Below are 19873 nucleotides of genomic sequence, written 5' to 3'. Positions count from 1 at the left end.
TTAAGGAGAACACTTACAAGGTTTAAAGCAAACATTAAGGACATGGCATGAACAGAAAAATGATGATGAAACCTTTTCTTATCTAAATCTTTAACTAGTCCACAAAACATCTATTTTAACAGCACACTTGTGCAGGACTTTTATTTACAGAGTGATAAAAACCCCGGTTCCTTAAGATTCTCATTTTCGAAGAGACATTTGATTTGTATGTGTTTGAAAACACAGGCAAGAGAGAAACAGTGAGATGTAATTATAGCAACTAGTTTTTTTTTTCAAACAAACAATGGAATATCTGAAGCTGTGTCAAGCAGCCTGTTCATTATTAAAAATGTCTTTTTTCTTTGTCTTTGATGCTCAGAGGAACTGAGTGCAATGAAGAGCATCCAAATACACTTCAATGTAATTTAAAACCACAGACAAGTACTTGGAAAGTGCTTATCATTCACTCAAGAATGTGTGTGTGGATTTTCATTCACAACTTGGCTGTATTGGTCACTCTCTAAATAATCTATATTATCTATATAATCTATCAACCATGACACTTACTATATTATTGAGGGTTGTGTGTGTGCTGTATGTGCTTTATTTAAAGGTACACTTTGTAATAAATCTGTGGAATTTTATAGCAGAGTATATTTTAAAACTCTTAATACCTCACCCGTATTTCTAATCTGCAAGCCATTCAAGGGTGTAGAATTTCAGAGGAAATTGGATGCTGTGTTAGACATAGAAATTTTAAGGGCATAAGCTGTTATACTAGAAGGGCTTGGTGAGTTTTGTCAGTGAGAAGCTGAAGATGTAAAGAAACCTTTCACATTATCAATTTTCCCAGTTGATTTTTCAAGCTGCTTGAACAGTGCTGGAGAACTGGGAAAAAAGCCCCCAACAAACCCAAAACAAAGCCAACAAAACCGAACCGAAACCCTCCAACAAAACAAAACCTCTTATAATATCACCTAGGGGACAGGAATGGCACACCTTTAACAAGGTAAGTCACTTACCTCGTTCACGATTGCTCCCGTAAAGAACCTTTCTTTAAGTAAAGGCAGACACTGCCTGGTGGCAGACATTATTCTGCCACAGGGAGCTGCGGAAATGAATTATTTGGTGACAGCTGGGAGTGGAAGAGACAGAACGGCAGCTGGCGACCAGCGCAAGGACTGCACTGTTGAGGGGGAGGGACACGCAGCCACTCAGGGACACCGATCGTGTTCCACGGTGAAGCTCCAGCCGGAGCGGGGCTCCCGGGTGTCCCGGGTGGCGGCCGGCAGGCAGGGGCAGCCCCTGGCCCTCCCGCTCCCGGTGACAGGCGGAGACGTGCCGGGGCAGGCTCTCCTCTACTGGTCCCCACGGCAGCCGGCGGGGACACTGCCTCTCCAGGTTTGCTCCGGCAGCTCGCGGCAGGCGGCGGAGCGGAGCGAGCGAGACTCTGTGTTTTGCAGGGCGGCGGCGGCGGCGGAAACAGGCGGGAAGCGCTGCTGGACAGCTCCGGAGCGCGGCGCCCATGTTCCGACGACGGTGCAGATGTGAGGAGCGGGTAGCTGGGGAGCGCCGCCGCGAAGGCCCCTTCCCGGTGGGGGGACCCCCGGGAGCCCCAGGGCTTCCGCGGCGGGCGGGGAGGGGCGGGAGCGAGGGCCAAAGGCAGCCCTTACCTGCTGGCGCGGAGCGCGCAAGGAGGGGGGCTCCCCGAGAGGTGGGGGGAGGCGGGGGGACCCTGCGGAGCCCCCGCCGCCTTACGCCGCGGCCGATCCACCCCCATCAGGTGACGTGATGCCCATTGTTTTGGGTCCCCCGACCAATGGAACGCAGCGGCTGGATCCTACGGGTGCCGGGATGGGCCCCTCGTGGCGGCAGCAGGACTCTCCCCTGCCGACCATAACGCATTGCGCAGTGTGCACCACCGCCCGGTCCTCCTGCGGCTTTAACGGCACCGGTATGGACGCGCCGCGCCAGTTTCCGGCGGGCTTCGGCCCAGAGCAGCAGCAGCGCCCGTCGCACTGTCAGCAGCAGCACGGCCAGGACAAGCAGAGCCTTCAGCAGCAGCAGCAGCAGCAGCAGCAGCAGAGCCCATGCCTCCAGTGCAACAACTGCGCCCACTACGGGGCTGCTGCGGCAGCCGCGGGGGATAACCTACCTCTGCTGCTCCGCACCATCTCGCCCCACTCGGGCACGTTCCGGACTCATTCCTCACCGCTGTCTTCAACTGCCTCCTCCCGGCAGGGCAGCCAGCTGAACGTCAGCGAGTTCACCCCCTCCAGCTATGCCGGCGCGTCCAGGCAGCACCACCAGTACGTCCAATACCACCAGTGCCCCAGCTTGCAGCAGCAGCAGGCAGCGAGCCCCAGCAGCAGTATCAGCAGCGGCAGCACCCACCACTACCATCACCACCATCATCTCCACCACCACCACCAGCGCCGGGAGAGCAACCCATTCACCGAAATAGCCATGAGCAGCTGCAGGTACAACGGCGGCGTCATGCGGCCGCTCAGCAACCTGAGCTCGTCCCGGAGGAACCTCCAGGAGCTGGATTCTGAGTCGCAGCCGCTTCAGCAGCCTCTCGCCAGCCCCGCTGCCGCCGCCACCGCGGGCACCCCCACTGCTCCGGAGATCGTGGTCTCCAAACCCGAGCACAACAACTCCAACAACCTTGCTCTCTACGGCCCCTCCGGCCCTGGGCCTGGGCCTGGCCCCGGCCCCGGCCCGGGCAGCGCCAACAGCGGCGGGGGCAAATCCAGCAAGAAGAAGAACCAGAACATCGGGTACAAGCTGGGGCACCGCCGGGCGCTCTTCGAGAAGCGCAAGCGCCTCAGCGACTACGCGCTCATTTTCGGCATGTTCGGCATCGTCGTCATGGTCATTGAGACTGAGCTCTCCTGGGGCGCCTACACCAAGGTACCGGCAGCCGCTCCGACGGCGCAGCGGAGAGGCGACCCCGGCCCCTTACAGAGCCTAGCGTGGCTGCTTGTTCCCCTCCCCAACCCCGTGCCGAGGCGCTCTACCTCCGGCACTGAGGGGGTGCCCCGGGCCCCGGCATCGGGGTGGCGTCGGGCGGGAGCGGCCCCTTGTCGCTGAGGGATGGTGGTGTCTTTCTATTGCAGGAGTCGCTGTATTCCCTTGCTCTGAAATGCCTTATTAGCCTCTCCACGATTATCCTGCTCGGGCTCATCATCGTGTACCATGCAAGGGAAATACAGGTAATGTTTCCTTCTGTGGGTCAGTGACCGTTGCTGGAATAGCCTGGGGGGTAGGGGTGAGGTGGTTCCTCGGCGGGCATAGTGGTGGTAAGTACTTGGCACTTCTGACTATTCAGAAAGCAAAGTTATCTCTGCGTGCCAGCCCCAGGGAGAAACACGCTGGGCATGTATATGCTAGGAAGCTCCGCTTGCTAGGGACTCTTGACAGTGGTTATGCTATAGGATTGCTTAGCTCTGAGGTTATAACACTGTTGGTGACATGCCTGCTGTCTTCTGTAGGAGATGTACAGCAGCAGTCTTTTATTTCCTAATGGCTAAATTTCATGCTATGCATTTTCTCTTGATGGCAATGTTGTTTTCACTGTGCAAGATATGTAATCTTAACTGGATTGTCTCAGACACAAGTGTACTCTAGGAGAATGTTTAAGAGGAAAGAGAAGAGATAAAAAGTCACAGAATCATAGAATTGTTTAGGTTGAAGAAGACCTCTAAGAGTCCAACTGTTAACCTAGTGTTGCCAAGTGCACTACTAAACCTTAAATGCCACATCTACATGTCTTCTCATACCTCCAGGGCTGTGTTTTATATAGTGCTGCACAGCTGCTAAGATTGTGCTGAGAGAAAACTGCCAAGAAAGGTAGAGCTAAAGGTAGAAAGAATATAATGATCGAAGATGAATGAGTCTCACAAATACTGCCACAGGATCTCTTTAAGGGTCTTAGCTCTGACTTTAGTTGTTTTTTTTTTAACCAAGAAATAAATATTTGTCATTTCAGCTAAACTGAAACGTATAACAAATTTCAAAGTTTTGAGGGGAAAAATACCTTACTTGTAGATACATCAGTGCTTTTGCTTTTTCAGCTTCTTTAACTGAAAAATATCTTGAGCTGCAAGTGAAAGTGACAGCTTTCAAGGGCATAGAAGACTTTTCCTTTCCATGGGTACCAATCAGTTAAAAAAAGGATAAAATAGGAATTGCATAGTACCCTGCTTCTGTACAAATGAATGGTGTAGTTTCAATGTGAAATGGTACCATAGCCACCTACTTAGGGTAATGTTAGAGAAGTATTATGTTACTGAAGACTCTTTGCAAAATTGGATCCTGTTGTGCAGTCCTTGTACATGCAAAAGTTCTGTTCCTCGCTCAGAACCCAGTTTCTCTGCAGTAAGAAATATAAATATATTGAATGCTGTTTAATGGTATTGTACTCAATAAACGAGTGTTCTGGTGAAAAAGCATCTCTATAAACTCCTGGATAACTTATGAAGAGTTTTTTTTATCTGTGTAAAAATAAGCAAGTGGTGCTGCTGCAATGTGGGACCTGCCTTCTCTCGTGTATCTTCCCATAAGTGGTGCTTGAGGCATGAAGAGTGAAGCTGGGAAAAAGCCTCTCTGTAAACATTTGAATTACTCTAGTAATTTTCCAGAAACTTTAAATGGTAATTTTTACGCATAATAACCAAATAGTTGTAGGTCCCTGTATGCATTAGCTTATAATGGTTACTCTAAGATTTGTTTGTTGGTTTTGTTTGGTTTTTTTTTTCAGGTAAAGACTTACAAATTTTTAATTCTTTTAGGAGTGTTACAAATTAGAAAAAAAAGAAAATCTTTAAAAAGTTGTAATTCCGTTTTGGTTGTTCTTTTTAATTGATTGCTTTAAAGAACTTTCTCATGTATGTGACTACATGGAGGGAATTATGCAACCATGTGACTTAATCAAGGTTAATGTAGTTTTCAGTGCTGCCTGACAGCACTGCCTGTAAAACAGCAATACTCTATGTTTTAGTCTGAGAGACATTGAAAATTGCAGTAGTCACGGGAGGGCTAGGAGTGAGCTGCAGTTTTAAGGAGCTTTATCATTCATGTTGAAAAGGGAGTTCTCTTTTTCAAGGACCTTGCTAGATGGAGAGGGCATAGTACCATCCTTAGCTACTGGATATCTGATAGGTTTTTAATTTAGGTGTAGTCTGGTTTGTTCAGATACTTTACTTTTAAAAATAAGATGAAAAATGTGCAGAGCAAAAATTACATCTATCTGAGGTAGTAAATTCATGTTACACTTGACATCTGAAAACAAGAAGTACCTTAAAAATACTTTGGTTTAGGAATATACAGTGTCTTCCCCAGGCACAAGAAAATATTGTGTAACCGTGGTAGTGTAATGGTTTTGAGATAAACTTTAAAGCTGACAGTTTTCTGAAGGCACACATGCCTCTAATTCAAGCAAGTATCCTGCTGTGTGTAGCAGAATGAATCACTTCTGTAGAATCATGCCCACAGTTGTTTGGTTGTGTCCTGTGTTTGCTCCAGTTATTTGTCAACCCTGTTAAAGTTTGAACGTTCCTTTCTAATTCTTGTCTGAAGCATACTTAAACAGTGGGTGTAAATAAGCAGGAATTCACAGAGGGAAGAAAAATGCTTTATAGAATAGAAGAAGGTCAATATTATCTGCTTGCAGTGTTGTATCTTTCATACTGTAGTAGAAGCAAACCAACCTAAACATAAGTAAATTTTTATAACAAAGCATGAGACAAAACATGTTGAGAAATAAAAAGTTGACAGTTTAGTAATTATCAGCAATTGCAGGCTTAATATTTAGAAACTTCTGGTGACCTAGAATGTCGGCAAATGGAAATCCTCTTTCCCATTCTTTTCAGTAGTCTGTGACCTTGTTTTATTGGTAGGAAATCCAAACAGTCATGCTGCAAGCAAGTCAGTGGGGCATTGCCTGGCAGCACAGCAGGTGGCTCTAGTCATTCCATTAAGTGGAAATTAAATTCCAGATGACCTTGACTGTATGTTTTTCTCTGAAAACAGTCCACCAATCAGTTAAAACAGGGTTTGACAGTCCCAGATTTAAAGGAGTTGGGACAGAAGGCCATAAAGCCAGTAGGCATTCTTCCCAAGAGCCGAGAGCAATAATACATCATGGTGAGAGGAGTGAGTTTTCATTCTCAGCCTCTTTCCCTGGTTGAGCTGTGGTTGATAGGCGGTGACAGAGCTGGAGCACATTCACTTTCTCTGGGGCAGGTGTGGTTTCTGCCGTCATATTTTCAGCACCGCAGACAGCGCCGTGCGCGGCGAGCAGGGGCGGATTGGCGGGATCCGGACTGAATTGGACCGGACTGGATTTCACTGGACTGGACTGGATTGGACCGGCCCGGCACAGGCTAGCCGCCCTGCCACACCCGCACCCTCTGGCCGTGCTTTCAGTCTCGCTTGCAAAGCCTGTTAGCCACGTGGATTTATGTTTTGAGTTCCCTAGAACTTGCCGAGAGCTTTGCATCTGGTAGACCAGGGTCCCCAGAAGGGTGTAGCTGCAGTATTTAGACAAGGACAGTTGTATGGATGCAGTGATACTGGAAACGTTGAAGTATTTCTATCAAATAGGGTTTCAGTGATCACACTGTATTAGTTATTCTGTTTAATATTCTGCATAATGTGGATCTGCTTGAGTGAGTCCAGAGGAGGACCATGAAGATAATCAAAGGGCTGGAGCACCTCTCCTATGAAGGCAGGTTGAGAGAGTTGGGCTCATTCAGCCTGGAGAAAAGAAGGCTCTAGGGAGACCTTAGAGCAGCTTCCAGAGCTAAAAGGGGCTGACAACAAGTCTGGAGAGGAAGTTTTTGCAAGAGCATGTAGTGACAGGACAAGGGGGCTTTAAACTGAGGGGGAATTAATGTTAAATATAAGGAAGAAGCTTTTCACAATGGTGGTGAAGCACTGACGCAGGTTGCTCAGAGAAGCTGTGACCCCCCCATCCCCCATCTGTTGAAGGCCAGAGCTTTGAGCAACCTGGTCTAGTGTGAGGTGTCCCATGCCCATGGCAGGGGGTTGGAACTACGTGATCTTTAAGATCCATCCTTCCCTATGATTCTATAAGAATAAAGCGTGAACTGTAATTAATGTTAGTAGATGTGAGTTAGTGTTAAGACTAATAAAAGTCAGGTGAAACCAACTGGGCTTAAATGATAATTTATAGCTTACATTATCATTTTCATAAAAGAAGATAAAGATTACAAGCAAATTTTCTTCATATCCCTTCCTCTTGAAAAAACTTCTAATGAACAACAGTAATGATATTGAAGCTGTGAATAGCACAACCCCAAATCTGTGTTCTCTTTTTGGTCCATTATTATCATGCCTCTAATGCTGTTAAAGTCATCATGCTTGGGAGATAATGAAGTACATATGGCTCTGCCTCTGGTCTTGTGTGGTTATTGATTCATTTCTTTAGAGTAAGTGCCCTGTGTTTGGAAGATCAATGGGAAAAATATGATTCATCATTATCCCAGCCCAGAACAGGTATTTCTCTGTTACTCCAGTTGAGAGTTTGAAGAGATGAAGGATAAAAAGCTAAGAGGATGGTGTGATCCAATTATCATAATAATTTTTGATGTATAAATGATCCACTTCATGCATAAACAGTTTGTTACTTAATATTATATTACATAATTAAAACAGCAGTGTGGAATATGGTTAAAATGGTAGTGCCTAGAGGATTTGTTGTCCATTCCACATGTGTTTAGTGGAATTTGCTGTTAGATCAATAAATATAGTGGTATTTAAGAAAGTTTTGGGTGGCAGTTCACATGGTAAAGCTGCGGTTCCTAATTTTATTGAAAAATAGACCTCTCTGTCTCTCTCTAGCACTGCTGGAGCTAGAAATGCTTTTTAAGTACAAATTGTACTGGCACTTTTGTATGTTACTCAGAGCAAAAAGTTAAAGTTGAAATTCTTTGAGACTGCCAGTAGGATGTCTTTAATGTCTTTTGTTGGGCATTCCACTTCAGTCTGGTAGTTCTTGAGAGATGTGATTACTGGAGAAATATACCTGTTGGAGCACTTTTCTTTTGATGCTGGGCCTTTCCTGAATACCAGTAATTTAAATCCTGAGTAATGCTAACCTGTGCTCTCTGGGACAAAATCTGAACCTCTTTTTCTTCTCCCTGATAAGATGCTCGTGCTCATGGAGAAACATGAAAGCAGTTGGTATTTGGTAGAAGTTAGTAGTATTTTTTCTTCTGTATGTCAGTTGAGATTTCTAACGATTTCTAAAATGTTTGCTAGTTCATACTAGAACTAGCATGTGGAAAGTCTTGCAAACTCTAGAGTTAAGGTTAAGCTGTTGTTTTCACAGCAGAGCCTATCAGGACTCCAAGGAGAAAGTACCTTCAGTTCCTAGGTAGTTCTGAAGTGGTGGGAAAATAATGTGCTGCTGATGGATGTAGAGTGACACACTTTGAGTCTTCATTAACTTTATGGAAAGTGATCACAGTTGAGAGCAAGAATCATGAATCTTCTTTTCCCTGTTCCTGAAAACTTGAAGAAATGGAACAGGCAGTATCAAGAAACAGAAAAGAATGATAATAAATACATATCTTGATCTGCAAATAAATTCTATAAAGCATGGTAGCAATAAACACCATTTATGTGAGTTTCATTATCTTATTGGCATACGTGCAAAGTTCTGCAGTAAAAATTATGCACTCATGAGCAAATAGGAAGTTAAACTGCTTTACTATTTCTTGACTTATGAAGTAATGGCTATCCTGCAGGCCAGATTATTTGCTTTGCTTTCACTGGTGTGGTACATGTGCATCTCATTAGCATTAGCATCTTATTAGCTGTCTTGTTGGCAGTCTTAACTTGGCAGTCTTGTTGCTGAGTCTTAACTTGACTTGAAACATCAGGGATTGCACACACAGGCTGTAAAACTGCTGCAGAAACAAATTAGTTAGATTAAGAGCACAGAGAATGAGTATGCTGAATAACAGGTGAAAATCATTTAATAAACTTTGAATGGTTATTTTATTCTGATCTGAAGCCTGTTGAGGTTTAATGATTTCTTTCCTGTTTATTTTAATAGGCCTTGGATCAAGTAACAACAACTCACTGTGTAGCAGTTTTGATTCAGGGCACAATAGCAATGTACAGACTCAAAAATTCCCTTCTACTAATCAAGTTTAATACACATTCCATATTTGTATTGAACAGCAGGAAATCAGGGATTCGAGGATACCATATATGCCAAATTAATACCACTTTAGAGTATTTTTGGTTACTTAGGTTTAGTTCCATTCAATAAATTTTTGAAAAATTGCATCTGCAGAACCTGTGGATATAGGAAGAGATACAGGTGCCCAGTGTCCCTGAAATGCAGCACTGTCATGCATATGGTACATAAGGCAGGCTAGAAAAAACTTTAATGTTGGTCAGCATCCAAAAGGAACTGAAGCCTTTTGCACTGAAGTTACATGTAAAAGATGCCTCTATTTCCAAGAAGCTCCATTAGAATGTAGGAGGAGGTTGAACCTGATGCTCAGAACACTGAGTGATTGGCCTGGCTGTTCCTAGGACTATGTATCATTGTTATGGCCATTTTATTAATGAGGCTGTTAGAAGTTTATCAAGATACAGTAGTGCATAATGAACTGTGAGAAGGTATGTTGTTGCCCATGTTGGAGGAGAACATTTGTATCAGAGTTCAGATGCTGGATTTGTATTAATTGTGCAGCTTATCTGAAATCAACAGGGATACTGTGGTCTATAATCTTAGAGGTATTCCACATTCACATCTTAATGTGAAAGTATTGTATGTTAGATCCTTCAACTCTGGGGACTTCACAAAATTCTGCCAGGTACTGCAGCTCTGGTTTGCCTGAGTTTAAGTGAGTATGTGCCAAGTGTAGCTGAAGGCTCTTGTATTTCTGTCTGTTTTGAGCAGAGATCAGAACAGGAATGACTGCTGCTTAGGACTTGGGAGAATTAAAAAGTGGTGAGGAAGCTTCTAAGTGATTTCTGTCAGCCATTTTCACCTGTGATTTTGATGGTGAAAGTTGTTGTAAATCCCCTTACTAGAGGATAAGTTACCTCTCTGAGCCTGTGAAACTCCTCTTAAGATGTAAATTATGCCTAAGAGAAGAAGCTGTAACTGATCTTGTAATTAGCTTTTGGGTAAGATGGATATATTGGTCACTGTACAAAGTTTCTTCTATTAACTGGAAATAAACTGTAAAGTATGCAGAAAAGCAAGTAGTTTTGTGAGTAAGCTTCCACTGCTCTGTTCTGTGGAAAAGAGGAAAGTTACATATCAGGACAACACACACACACAAGTAATTTTATACTTTTTTTCATGTCTTTTTATTTTTTTTTTTCCCAGTAACATAAAATAAGTTACATTGAATGGAAAACCTCCCATTCAAAAATGTGATATGTGAAATACCTGTCTATCACAGTGTATTTTTAATGAAGTTGTATAACTTCTATTATGTAAAGTAATGGAACTCTGTTCCATTATTTTAATGAAAGCTACATTAAGTAGTTTCCTCTTACAGCTGTCAGAAGAACAGAAGAGATTATAATGAGAACATGTTTTACAGCTTAGAAAGAATTCTTGTGTAAAGGGAGTGATAAAACATGAACCTTTTAATACTTGAAAATGGTGTATCTGAACCCAGACCTTTGCAATCAAAAATGTTCAATTTTTATTATACATAAATACTGTGTATAATACTGTTTTAATACAGTTGCTGGGAATCATACATCTGTAAATTACTGATTCATTCATTTGTTCCCTCTTGAACAGTCCCTGCAATTTTGCTCCTTCATCTGTGTGAAAGCTGTCCTTAATTAACATAGTTTTATATTGACATTTTAAAATTGTCATTTTAAAAACCAAAGGATGTGAATGTTAGATACTCCATGAAGGAGTGAAGAGGCATGATTTCTGAAGAGGGATGTGTGCATGTTCTAAGGTTTTTCCGTATCTCATTCATTTTGGTGGGGACTGATGGACCTTTCAGAATTAAGTTACGTTTGAGGGAATACTAGACCTTTTTATGGCAGATGGAAATACCACTGTGAATTCCATAGAAAGTAAAAAGGAAGGGCACACCTCAAAGGAGGTGATCCTGCCCCTCTACTCTGCTCTTGTGAGACCTCACTTGGAGTATTGTGTGCAGTTCTGGTGTCCTGAACATAAAAAGGACATGGAACTGTTAGAACAAGTCCAGAGGAGGGCCACGAGGGTGATCAGGGGACTGGAGCACCTCCCGTATGAAGACAGGCTGAGAAAGTTGGGGCTGTGCACCCTGGAGAAGAGGAGGCTGCGTGGAGACCTCATAGCAGCCTTCCAGTATCTGAAGGGGGCCTACAGGGATGCTGTTGAGGGACTCTTCATTAGGGACTGTAGTGATAGGACAAGGGGTAACAGGTTGAAACTTAAACAGCAGAGGTTTAAATTGGATTTAAGGAAGAAATTCTTTACTGTTAGGGTGGTGAGGTACTGGAATGGGTTGCCCAAGGAGGTTGTGAATGCTCCATCCCTGGCAGTGTTCAAGGCCAGGTTGGATGAAGCCTTGGGTGATATGGTTTAGTGTGAGGTGTCCCTGCCCATGGCAGGGGGCTTGGAACTAGATGATCTTAAGGTCCTTTCCAACCCTAACTATTCTATCATTCTATGAAATATATTTTAAAATTGCGACTCTTTGTCTTTTTAAGAGTAATTTGATCTGTGTTTTTTGTTTTTTGGTTGTTTGGGTTTTTTTTTGGTACAGAAACATTTTTATTTCAAAATTTTTTAATGTATTTCTTATATAAAGAAACATAAAGTATTTATTAAAAGAAAAACATGCTCTGTCAAAGTGGCACCTTCTGAACTTTTTGCATATTAATACTGTAGAGCTATCCTGGTAAGTAGGGGAGCTCTGTGTCTGTGGGATAGACAAGCAGAATTGTATATTGAGTTCTAGTTGAAGATCTATCACAAAGCTAGTGAAGACTGTAGGAGCCATGAGGGTTATATGTAGAGAGTTACAAGGCTGTACATGTGTAATTCTTAAATACAGTTTGTCTTTCAAAACCACTTCTGTTGGTAAGGATGTGTCTGTAGGAAGCGACCAAACTTCAGTATTCAGAAGAAGGTACCAGAGGCAAAGAGGAGGAGTTTTTGCTTGTAAAAGAGCATATTTGAAATAAAAAATAATTGAGAGATAAATATATATGGTTTTATATCCATAGATTTTCTTGTCATCTGTGGGTAGAGAGCTTCCTGAGCTTTCTTACTGGTAGTCTGCAATAAATACTGTTGATGTGTAGCAGTGTGTCTTCCATAAATAGATACATATCAGTTCAGTGGTTTGATGAGTAGGTTAACATAGCCTGCAAAGAAGGAAATGCATGTATAACAAGCGTTTCTATTGTAATTTTTATTGTCAAAGGGAATTACCTGGACAAATCCTCACCTTTTTTTTCTGTCACTTAAGTGATGCTTTTACTAAAAGAGCTGCTGAGACTGGGAGGTAAAGTGCCATGGAAGTAATCTGGGAAAGACTTTGTAGCTACATTTGAAGCTAAGGTTTGCATATCTTGTAGTGTTATGCTGAGATCTGTCCTTTGTCATGTAAATAAGACACTTGTCATCCTGTTATGCCTATAATTTTAAACAGTTGTCTGCCTGCTTTAGCAAGTATGCCAAACACTGCAGTGTAAAATGAGTGCAGTGCTCCACAGTATGTCCCGATCAGATACTGTTGGGAATCTTTATGAAACATTTTATTCTTATTACAGTTGTTTATTCAAGCTGTCATACCACTGCAACATCTGTAGCATCACTACAGGTGTATGCAGACACACCTGCCTTGCCCCTGAGCTCTGACAGTAGTGTCTTCCCTCAGAATAATGCATTATGTATGAAGCAATGCTTCATCTTCAGTCTCTTAACAAAGCAAAGATTCATCCCAGGTGGTGAATGGACATTTGTTGTTTTGGGACAATCTTTGTGCTTTTAAGAATAAGACCTGTTGCAGCCAGGGAATGAGGCATCTCTTTAATTAAAAATAAAAATTGCATAGTAGCTTTGATTCAGTCTATACCATTGCATCCATAAAATTTGCATGCACAGAACTCTGATTTCAGCCTCAGAAGGGGGAGAAAGATTGAATGTTCAGGAGTGGATAGACAGCAAAAATAAATTATTTTTTACCTGAAACAGATAATAAATGCAACTAAGCAAAAATGGTTGCTGAGCATTCACTAATAGCACGTGGGTTTAATGAAGTTTTTGTCAAAAGTATTCTCACTTAATTTCTCATTTTTTCATCAGTCATGCACATTTGAGGTGTGTTTCGGCTTTAGAGGAGAATCTGTATTTGTGAATATCTTAATTAGTGGGATCTTTAGAGCCTTTCAATTTAGAGCATCATCCTTGTATGCTAAGGATGCAATCCTTAACATCTTTGTAACTATTAAAATACCTTTTCAAGAATATTTGGAAATTTTTAAACAGACATGAATAAGCTAAGGATGCTCTCTTCCTGGTTGTGCTGGGATAGCGTTAGTTTTCTTCATATCAGCTGGTACAGTGCAGTGTTTTGGTTCTAGTCTGAAAATAATGCTGGTAATGCATGGATGTTTTAGTTGTTACTAAATAGCACTTACCCTGACCAAGGACTTTTCAGTTTGTCATGCTCTGCCAGTAAGGAGGGGCATGGGAAGCCAAGAGGAAGCACGGTCAGGACACCTGACCCAAACTCACCAAAGGGTTATTCCATACCACAGCATGTCATGCCCAGTATATGAACTGTGGGGAGTTACCTGGAAGGGACTGTTTGCTGCTCAGGTCAGGCTGGGTATCAGTCGGTGTGTGGTGAGCAACTGTATTGTACATCACTGCTGGTTTGTTTTGGATTATTTTCCCTTTCCCCTTTTTAGTTTTATATTCTTTCCCCTTTTTATTTCCCTTATAATTATTATCAGTAGCATTAGTACTTTATTTTAGTTATTAAACTGTTCTTACCTCAACCCATGGCTTTTACATTCTTTCCATTTTGCTCAAGATAGGGGGGAAAGGAGGGATGTGAGCAAGTGACTGCGTGGTACTTAGTTGCTGGCTGGTTTTAAACCAAGACTGTGCTTTACCCATTTTTCCTTTGCCCATGGAAGGGCTCTCTGTGATAGCTGTAAAATTCAGTTTTGGCTGTGCAGGTACTACATCTGGAGTGTAGTGGGTTCATTTAATTGTAGATTCTTTCACAGGATACTGCCCAAGAGTTATTCTTGGGCTCTGCGTAAGGAATGGACTGATATATTCTTGTATTCTTGAGAAATTCTTGTCTGTCCACATTCCAGTATAGCAGAAAAGGTATCCTATGACAGCTTTTCATCTTAATGGTGTCATGGGTAAAGTGACTTCACATTAAGTCCACCTCCTTCTCATTCAGGTTTGGGCTTCATGGTAAAAGCCAATATTTTGCATTCTGTCATGATGTGTGCATTGTTACAGTTTAGAATAACTGGATCAGTGCTGTAGGATAGACCTGTGCTGGGCCTGATGTATTCCTAGTTCAGCTTCCATATGGTTTTAAGACAGTTTAATGGCAAAATATATAAAAAAACCCATAAAATAAATAGAATTGATGGATTATGCATGGCCAGTCTGCTTTCCACATGTGGTTGTCAGATAGGAAAATGTTTGGTTCTCCATCTTTATGTACAGACATATAAGAATAGATTCCAACCCTAACTATTCTATGATTCTATGATTCTATATTTGTCTACATCCCAGCATGAAAACAGGATGCAGCAGAGCATTTTAAGTGTGGCTGTAAGCTGGCAGACCATTCTTTTCCCCTGCCATTTGGCACTTGGAAAGAAAATACAAAAGGTCAACAAGTGTTTTATATCCAGCCTGTGATCAGAGATGTCAACTCATTCAAAGTTAATAGTTCTTGCATTTCATCTGTAACTTTTGCATGTATATTGTGGCTGGTATCATCCTGTGTTAACTGCTACACATCAGACTTTTTGCTGCTGTCATGTTGAGCATAATGTTTGTGAATATAAAGCTCTCTAAAACATTTTGAATAGAAATTTTATGTTTAAACTGTGGACAATAAGGGAATTGGCAGCACTTAGCTGCAAACTTGTTTCATGTATTTAGTCTGCAAACTTTTAGAAAAAGAAGTAGCTTTAAGGATAGAGCTTTAAGGACCTGAGAGTGCTGCTGTAAACTAGACAAATTTGATGAAGCTGTAACTTTCATGTAAGTAGTGAGACAGCAACAAGAACAGTGCATGGTAGGAGGTGTTTTATAGAATAATAGAATGGTTAGGACTGGGAGGAACCTTCGAGATCATACAGTTCCAAATCCTCTGCCATGGGTGGGCAAGCCTCACATTAGAACATGTTGCCCAAGGCTCTGTTCAATCTGGCCTTGAACACTGCCAGGGATGAGACAGCCACAGCTTCCTTGGGCAACCTGTTTCAGTATCTCACCACCCTCACAGTAAATAATTTCTTCTTTATATCCGACCTGTATCCCCCCTGTTTGAACCCATTATCCCTTGTCCTGTTGCTGCAGTGCCTCACAAAGAGTCCCTCTTTGGCATCCTTGTATGCCCCTCCAGATAGTGGAAGGCTGCTATGAGGTCATCACATAGCCTTCTCTTCTCCATGCTGAGCAGACAGTTTTCTCAGCCTGTTTGACAGGATGTACTTGGATTTGATTTTCTCTGAGGAGTTTGTTTTATTTTGTTTTTGTTTTGATTTTCTTCTGAGGAAGTAGCTGCAGTTGTAATTAGTAGTGATCAAGTAAAACAGTATTTTACCAGTAAAGAAATACAGGTATATAAATGCCTGTAAAGAAGCTCATGCCTGTGTTTATTTAAGCTGATACTGAAAATTGTCCTTCTTGAAGCAGTTTAAAGACTATCTGCTATGTGGTTTAGTCAGAAGCCCACTGTAGGCCTTCAGGGGCAACAGATGATAACTGAATAGTTCCTTTATTACTGCTCCCTCCCAGTTTTACTTACCAAGGTGAATTACAGAGACAGTTCTTGCAGGAATGTCTCTATACACGTAGGGTTAGTGTGTTGACTATGTTTCTTAGGATTTTAATTACGCAAGTACCTGTAACTCCACTCTGTTTCTGCTGCTGCCTAATTCTTAGTTTCCCTTACTTAAGTGGTTTTGGTTTAGGACAATGCTTAAATACTTAGATATTGCGTGCCTGTATTTAGTATTATTTTCAGCATATCCTAAATGAAGTTCCCACTTTAACTGTGTTTCTGTGAAAGTAAGAAAACCACAGGGACTGTACAGTTCCAGTGGTGCTGATGTGCGTTCACTCATTGTCAGTTAAATAAAAAATTATCCAGTTTAGAAACAAACACACAAACTTCCCAGAATTCCTGAAGTATTTATGTCATAAATAAACACTAAAGGAGGAGCTGAGAAGACAGATTCTTGTGTATATGATGTATTGCTACCAGTCAGCCCTTAAAAAAGATTTCTAAGTTTAGAGTCGCTGGTGAACTCCTTGGCAGGATGAACGAGTTAGCTCATTTGATCTAGCATCAGATTTGTTGTTTCTTCCCTCAACTTCTGTTTCCCCTATTCACTTGCAAAAACATTGCAAATGTCACCAGAAAATGCCACCTTTTTTTTAATTGGTTCCAGTTTTCCTAGAAGTAATGAAGTTGATCATCCTGAAGAGGGTGTGGCCTCTGTCAAGCTGGGAACAGTGACAGATGGCAGATGTTTTGGGAGATGGCATTTCTTCATGCAGTGATCTGTAGAAAAGATTGTTTTTAGTACTGAATGAAGTAAAAAAAAAAACCCTAACTGAAGAATTGTAAAATAATTTAAAATTAAACCATAAAAATATTGGAATGTGGACAGTTCTCCCCAGGTAGTTTTTTTCTGCAAGAAGGTTGTACAGTCACAGTTACTTTATTTCGGAGGTACTCGAGATGGGGAAAAATATAACGCAGACCATTAAGTTTCTTTGAAAATGCATTCTGAAAATTAGTTCTGTAAAATAGCATAGTTAGTTTGTGGTAAGTTGTTTTGTGTTCCTCATATATGAAGTTTTGAAATTGCTGCGTCAATGCAAAACTAAATTAATCCCTAACTTTGAAATCATTGTTTGCATCCCTGTATTACCAAGATCATTGTAATACTTGTAGGAGACTTGAAAGACCAGAAGTTTTTTAAGAGATTTTTTAGTTGCTGTATTAAGATTATTTTATTAGCATGAAAATTTGTTCAGTGGGGTAATTTTTTTATAGTTAGGGAAGTGTATAGGGAACCTGAGCATTTCATTGTATCTTTCTGTTTTAGATACAATAAAGTTGGCATAACTCATGGCCTCCTGCACTCTCTTAGCAGGGAGAGTGAGCCAGAGCAGCAAGAGCAGAAGGTTGTGTAGTGGCTGATGGAAGCTGAGATCTGAAAATGCTGTGGTTAGGTTAGGTTGGGTTAGTGCTGGAATGTTTCCTTAGGGCTGGCTACATCCAAATAACCTTGCTTAGTTCTTAGTTTCTTGGGGAAAAATACTATGGTTGGAAACTATCTTTTTAATTACTTCTCTGCCAGTTTGTGAAGCTGCTGTTCTGGATTGCTCTGGTCACCCAGTAAATACATTTGTTACATAGTAATGTAAATATTCTGTTTATTTTCTATAAAGACCTTGTGGATCAATTTCTAATGACCTATTAGAAAGTTTGTTTTTAACTCTGGATGTGGGAAACATTCTGGAAAATGTGAGATCACAAAGTGCTCATGTAATTTTGAGAAAAACATTAGCTTGCCTCCTCTGCTTTGCAGGCAGAAGGTGTTGGATGTCTTAATGACTTCTTGTATGATTAATGTCTGTTGTGTTGTAATTAGGATGAGGAGTACAGCAGCCCTCAGGAAATTCAGCAGGCTCTCCAAGGTTAAGGACAGGCCTTTAGATAACCTGTAGACCATTTGGTTACATGTCTTTTGATGATGGAAAAGGTTTTTTTCATCCCCTGGTTAGGTGGAACTGTGTTAAAGGCTTGAGATGTCTATCTCCTATCTCCAGATGGTTTTTAAGACTTTGTACTTGATGGGGTGCTGAGGGACAGTAACTTGGCTGCTTGGAGTATTAAGGCAAAAGCAGTATCTTCATCCTCTCTGAGTACCATAATGTTGTGGGATTTTTTGTTGTATAGATATTTGGGGGAATAGAAACTGTAGGAAAATGTCTGGTCAAAAATTTTGGCAAACCAAAAACCCCAGAGACTATATTTTGTTACTCTTGAATCATATCCCTGTCAGTTTTAGTAAGGTTTAAGTGACTCAGATATTTAACCATATTAAATTTGGATTTTAAAATCATACAATTGCAGAGATTTGTTAAGTCCCTTCCAGTACAGCGGAAGCTATTTTATCACTGTTTATTGCTTCCTGATTACTCCTGTGTTAACATATCCAAACAGTATTACAGCAAGGTAGTAATACAATTTTCAGATTGACTCTTTTACCTGGATTGTAAAGGCATTTATAGAAAATGGTTATTTTCCTTGTTCTTTGCATTCACCAACATCTTTCGATAATCTGATATAAATTTGTTTTGATATATTTATGAAAATAACTGCTCTCCTTTTGTTTTAAGTAGCTTTGAGGAGTCTCTGGTCTCAGCTGTCATTGTGTGTAGTCTGTCTACTTTGAATGTGTATCTCTTTTTCTCATCTGATGTTACATCAATTTAACAAAATATACATTTTGTATATATACAAAATATATATATATACATATATATATGTAAATATACACATTCCTACGAAAAAATCTATGATATTTTTATTTTCATGTTTTTTTTTTCTGTGTGGTACTACAAATATCAAGTTTGTTTGAAGTTAAAGATTCATTAATGTCTTAAATTTATATACAACATGTTGAAAATACATGACAATTTCAAGTGAGAACAATTTTTCTTATGTTTTTCTTATGGAGTGTAGACTTAATAAAGGTAAATCAGAGTTCTCCATTTGAAGAGCCTTGCAGAACACTGATGAAGTACTTGCATTAGATTTCAGTGCTGAATAATTATAAGACATTTGAAAGCTATGAACAGGCATAACATCTTTGACCTTGACTGGACTTTGGCCTTCTTTGTGGGGTGCAAGACTCAGTTTCATAGGAACAGTTTGCTCACTCTTTTGTTACATTCTATTTTTATTGCTACCATAATTCTCCATTCAAACAGGGAGTTGTATCTTGAAATTAATGAATGGTTATAACAGGATTGACTGAAAGCAACTAGAAGGGTGTATGCACGCTGTTTAAATTGTGCTGTTCAGCTGTTCCTTCTCCTTTATTTACCTTCCTCAGTTTCTGAATGTACTTAGTTTCTGAATGTACGTAGCCAAGCATGTAAAAATGCACAAATACATCTGCATCTTCCAAATAAAAAGTGAAACTTGCATTTAGTGGGTTGCATAATTACAAGGATATAAAATGTACATGAAAACCTGTACTAATTTCTCTGTTATCTTAGTATGTCCCAATTGAATTATTACTTACAGTCTGTTTCAGAGGCTCATGTTTGTTCCAGAGTGTTTGAAATCCAGCACAGTTTTATTTTAGAGGCACAGTATTGTAAGGAATTCTTCCTTATGAATATTATTTTGAAATGTGAATGTTTTTATGAAATAGGAATGTTTGTACTGGGTCTGTAGTCCATGGTGGCTTTTGGTGTTTTGTACCTTCCACGTTTTCGCCCCTTAATCGTTACATGTCAGCTGAAGATTGTATCACCTTAAAATATTATTTTCCTTAGAAGAAACCGGCACAACTGAGGCCAGGGGAAGTTGATAGGGATCTTCTGTATCTGCAAACATAACCTGTTCTAGTGAGCACTACTAAGAAA

At 41.0% G+C, this 19873-nt stretch overlaps 1 protein-coding gene across 1 annotated transcript in view; it reads left to right on the top strand.

Annotated features, from left to right (window-relative positions):
* Positions 1-1504: 1504 nt before the first annotated feature.
* The window catches only part of KCNN2 (potassium calcium-activated channel subfamily N member 2), a 57119-nt gene continuing 38750 nt past the window's right edge, over positions 1505-19873 (top strand). Inside the window, exons 1-3 of the mRNA XM_005144930.4 lie at positions 1505-1526; positions 1763-2892; positions 3099-3194. Of these exons, the coding sequence (XP_005144987.3) occupies positions 1505-1526; positions 1763-2892; positions 3099-3194 (1248 nt within the window). The remainder of the gene's footprint in view (positions 1527-1762; positions 2893-3098; positions 3195-19873) is intronic.

Source organism: Melopsittacus undulatus, chromosome Z (genome assembly GCF_012275295.1).
Source record: "Melopsittacus undulatus isolate bMelUnd1 chromosome Z, bMelUnd1.mat.Z, whole genome shotgun sequence".
NCBI classification, from domain to species: domain Eukaryota; kingdom Metazoa; phylum Chordata; class Aves; order Psittaciformes; family Psittaculidae; genus Melopsittacus; species Melopsittacus undulatus.
Note: the sequence above shows the minus strand (reverse complement) of the source record. Positions and strands in the feature narration are given on the sequence as shown.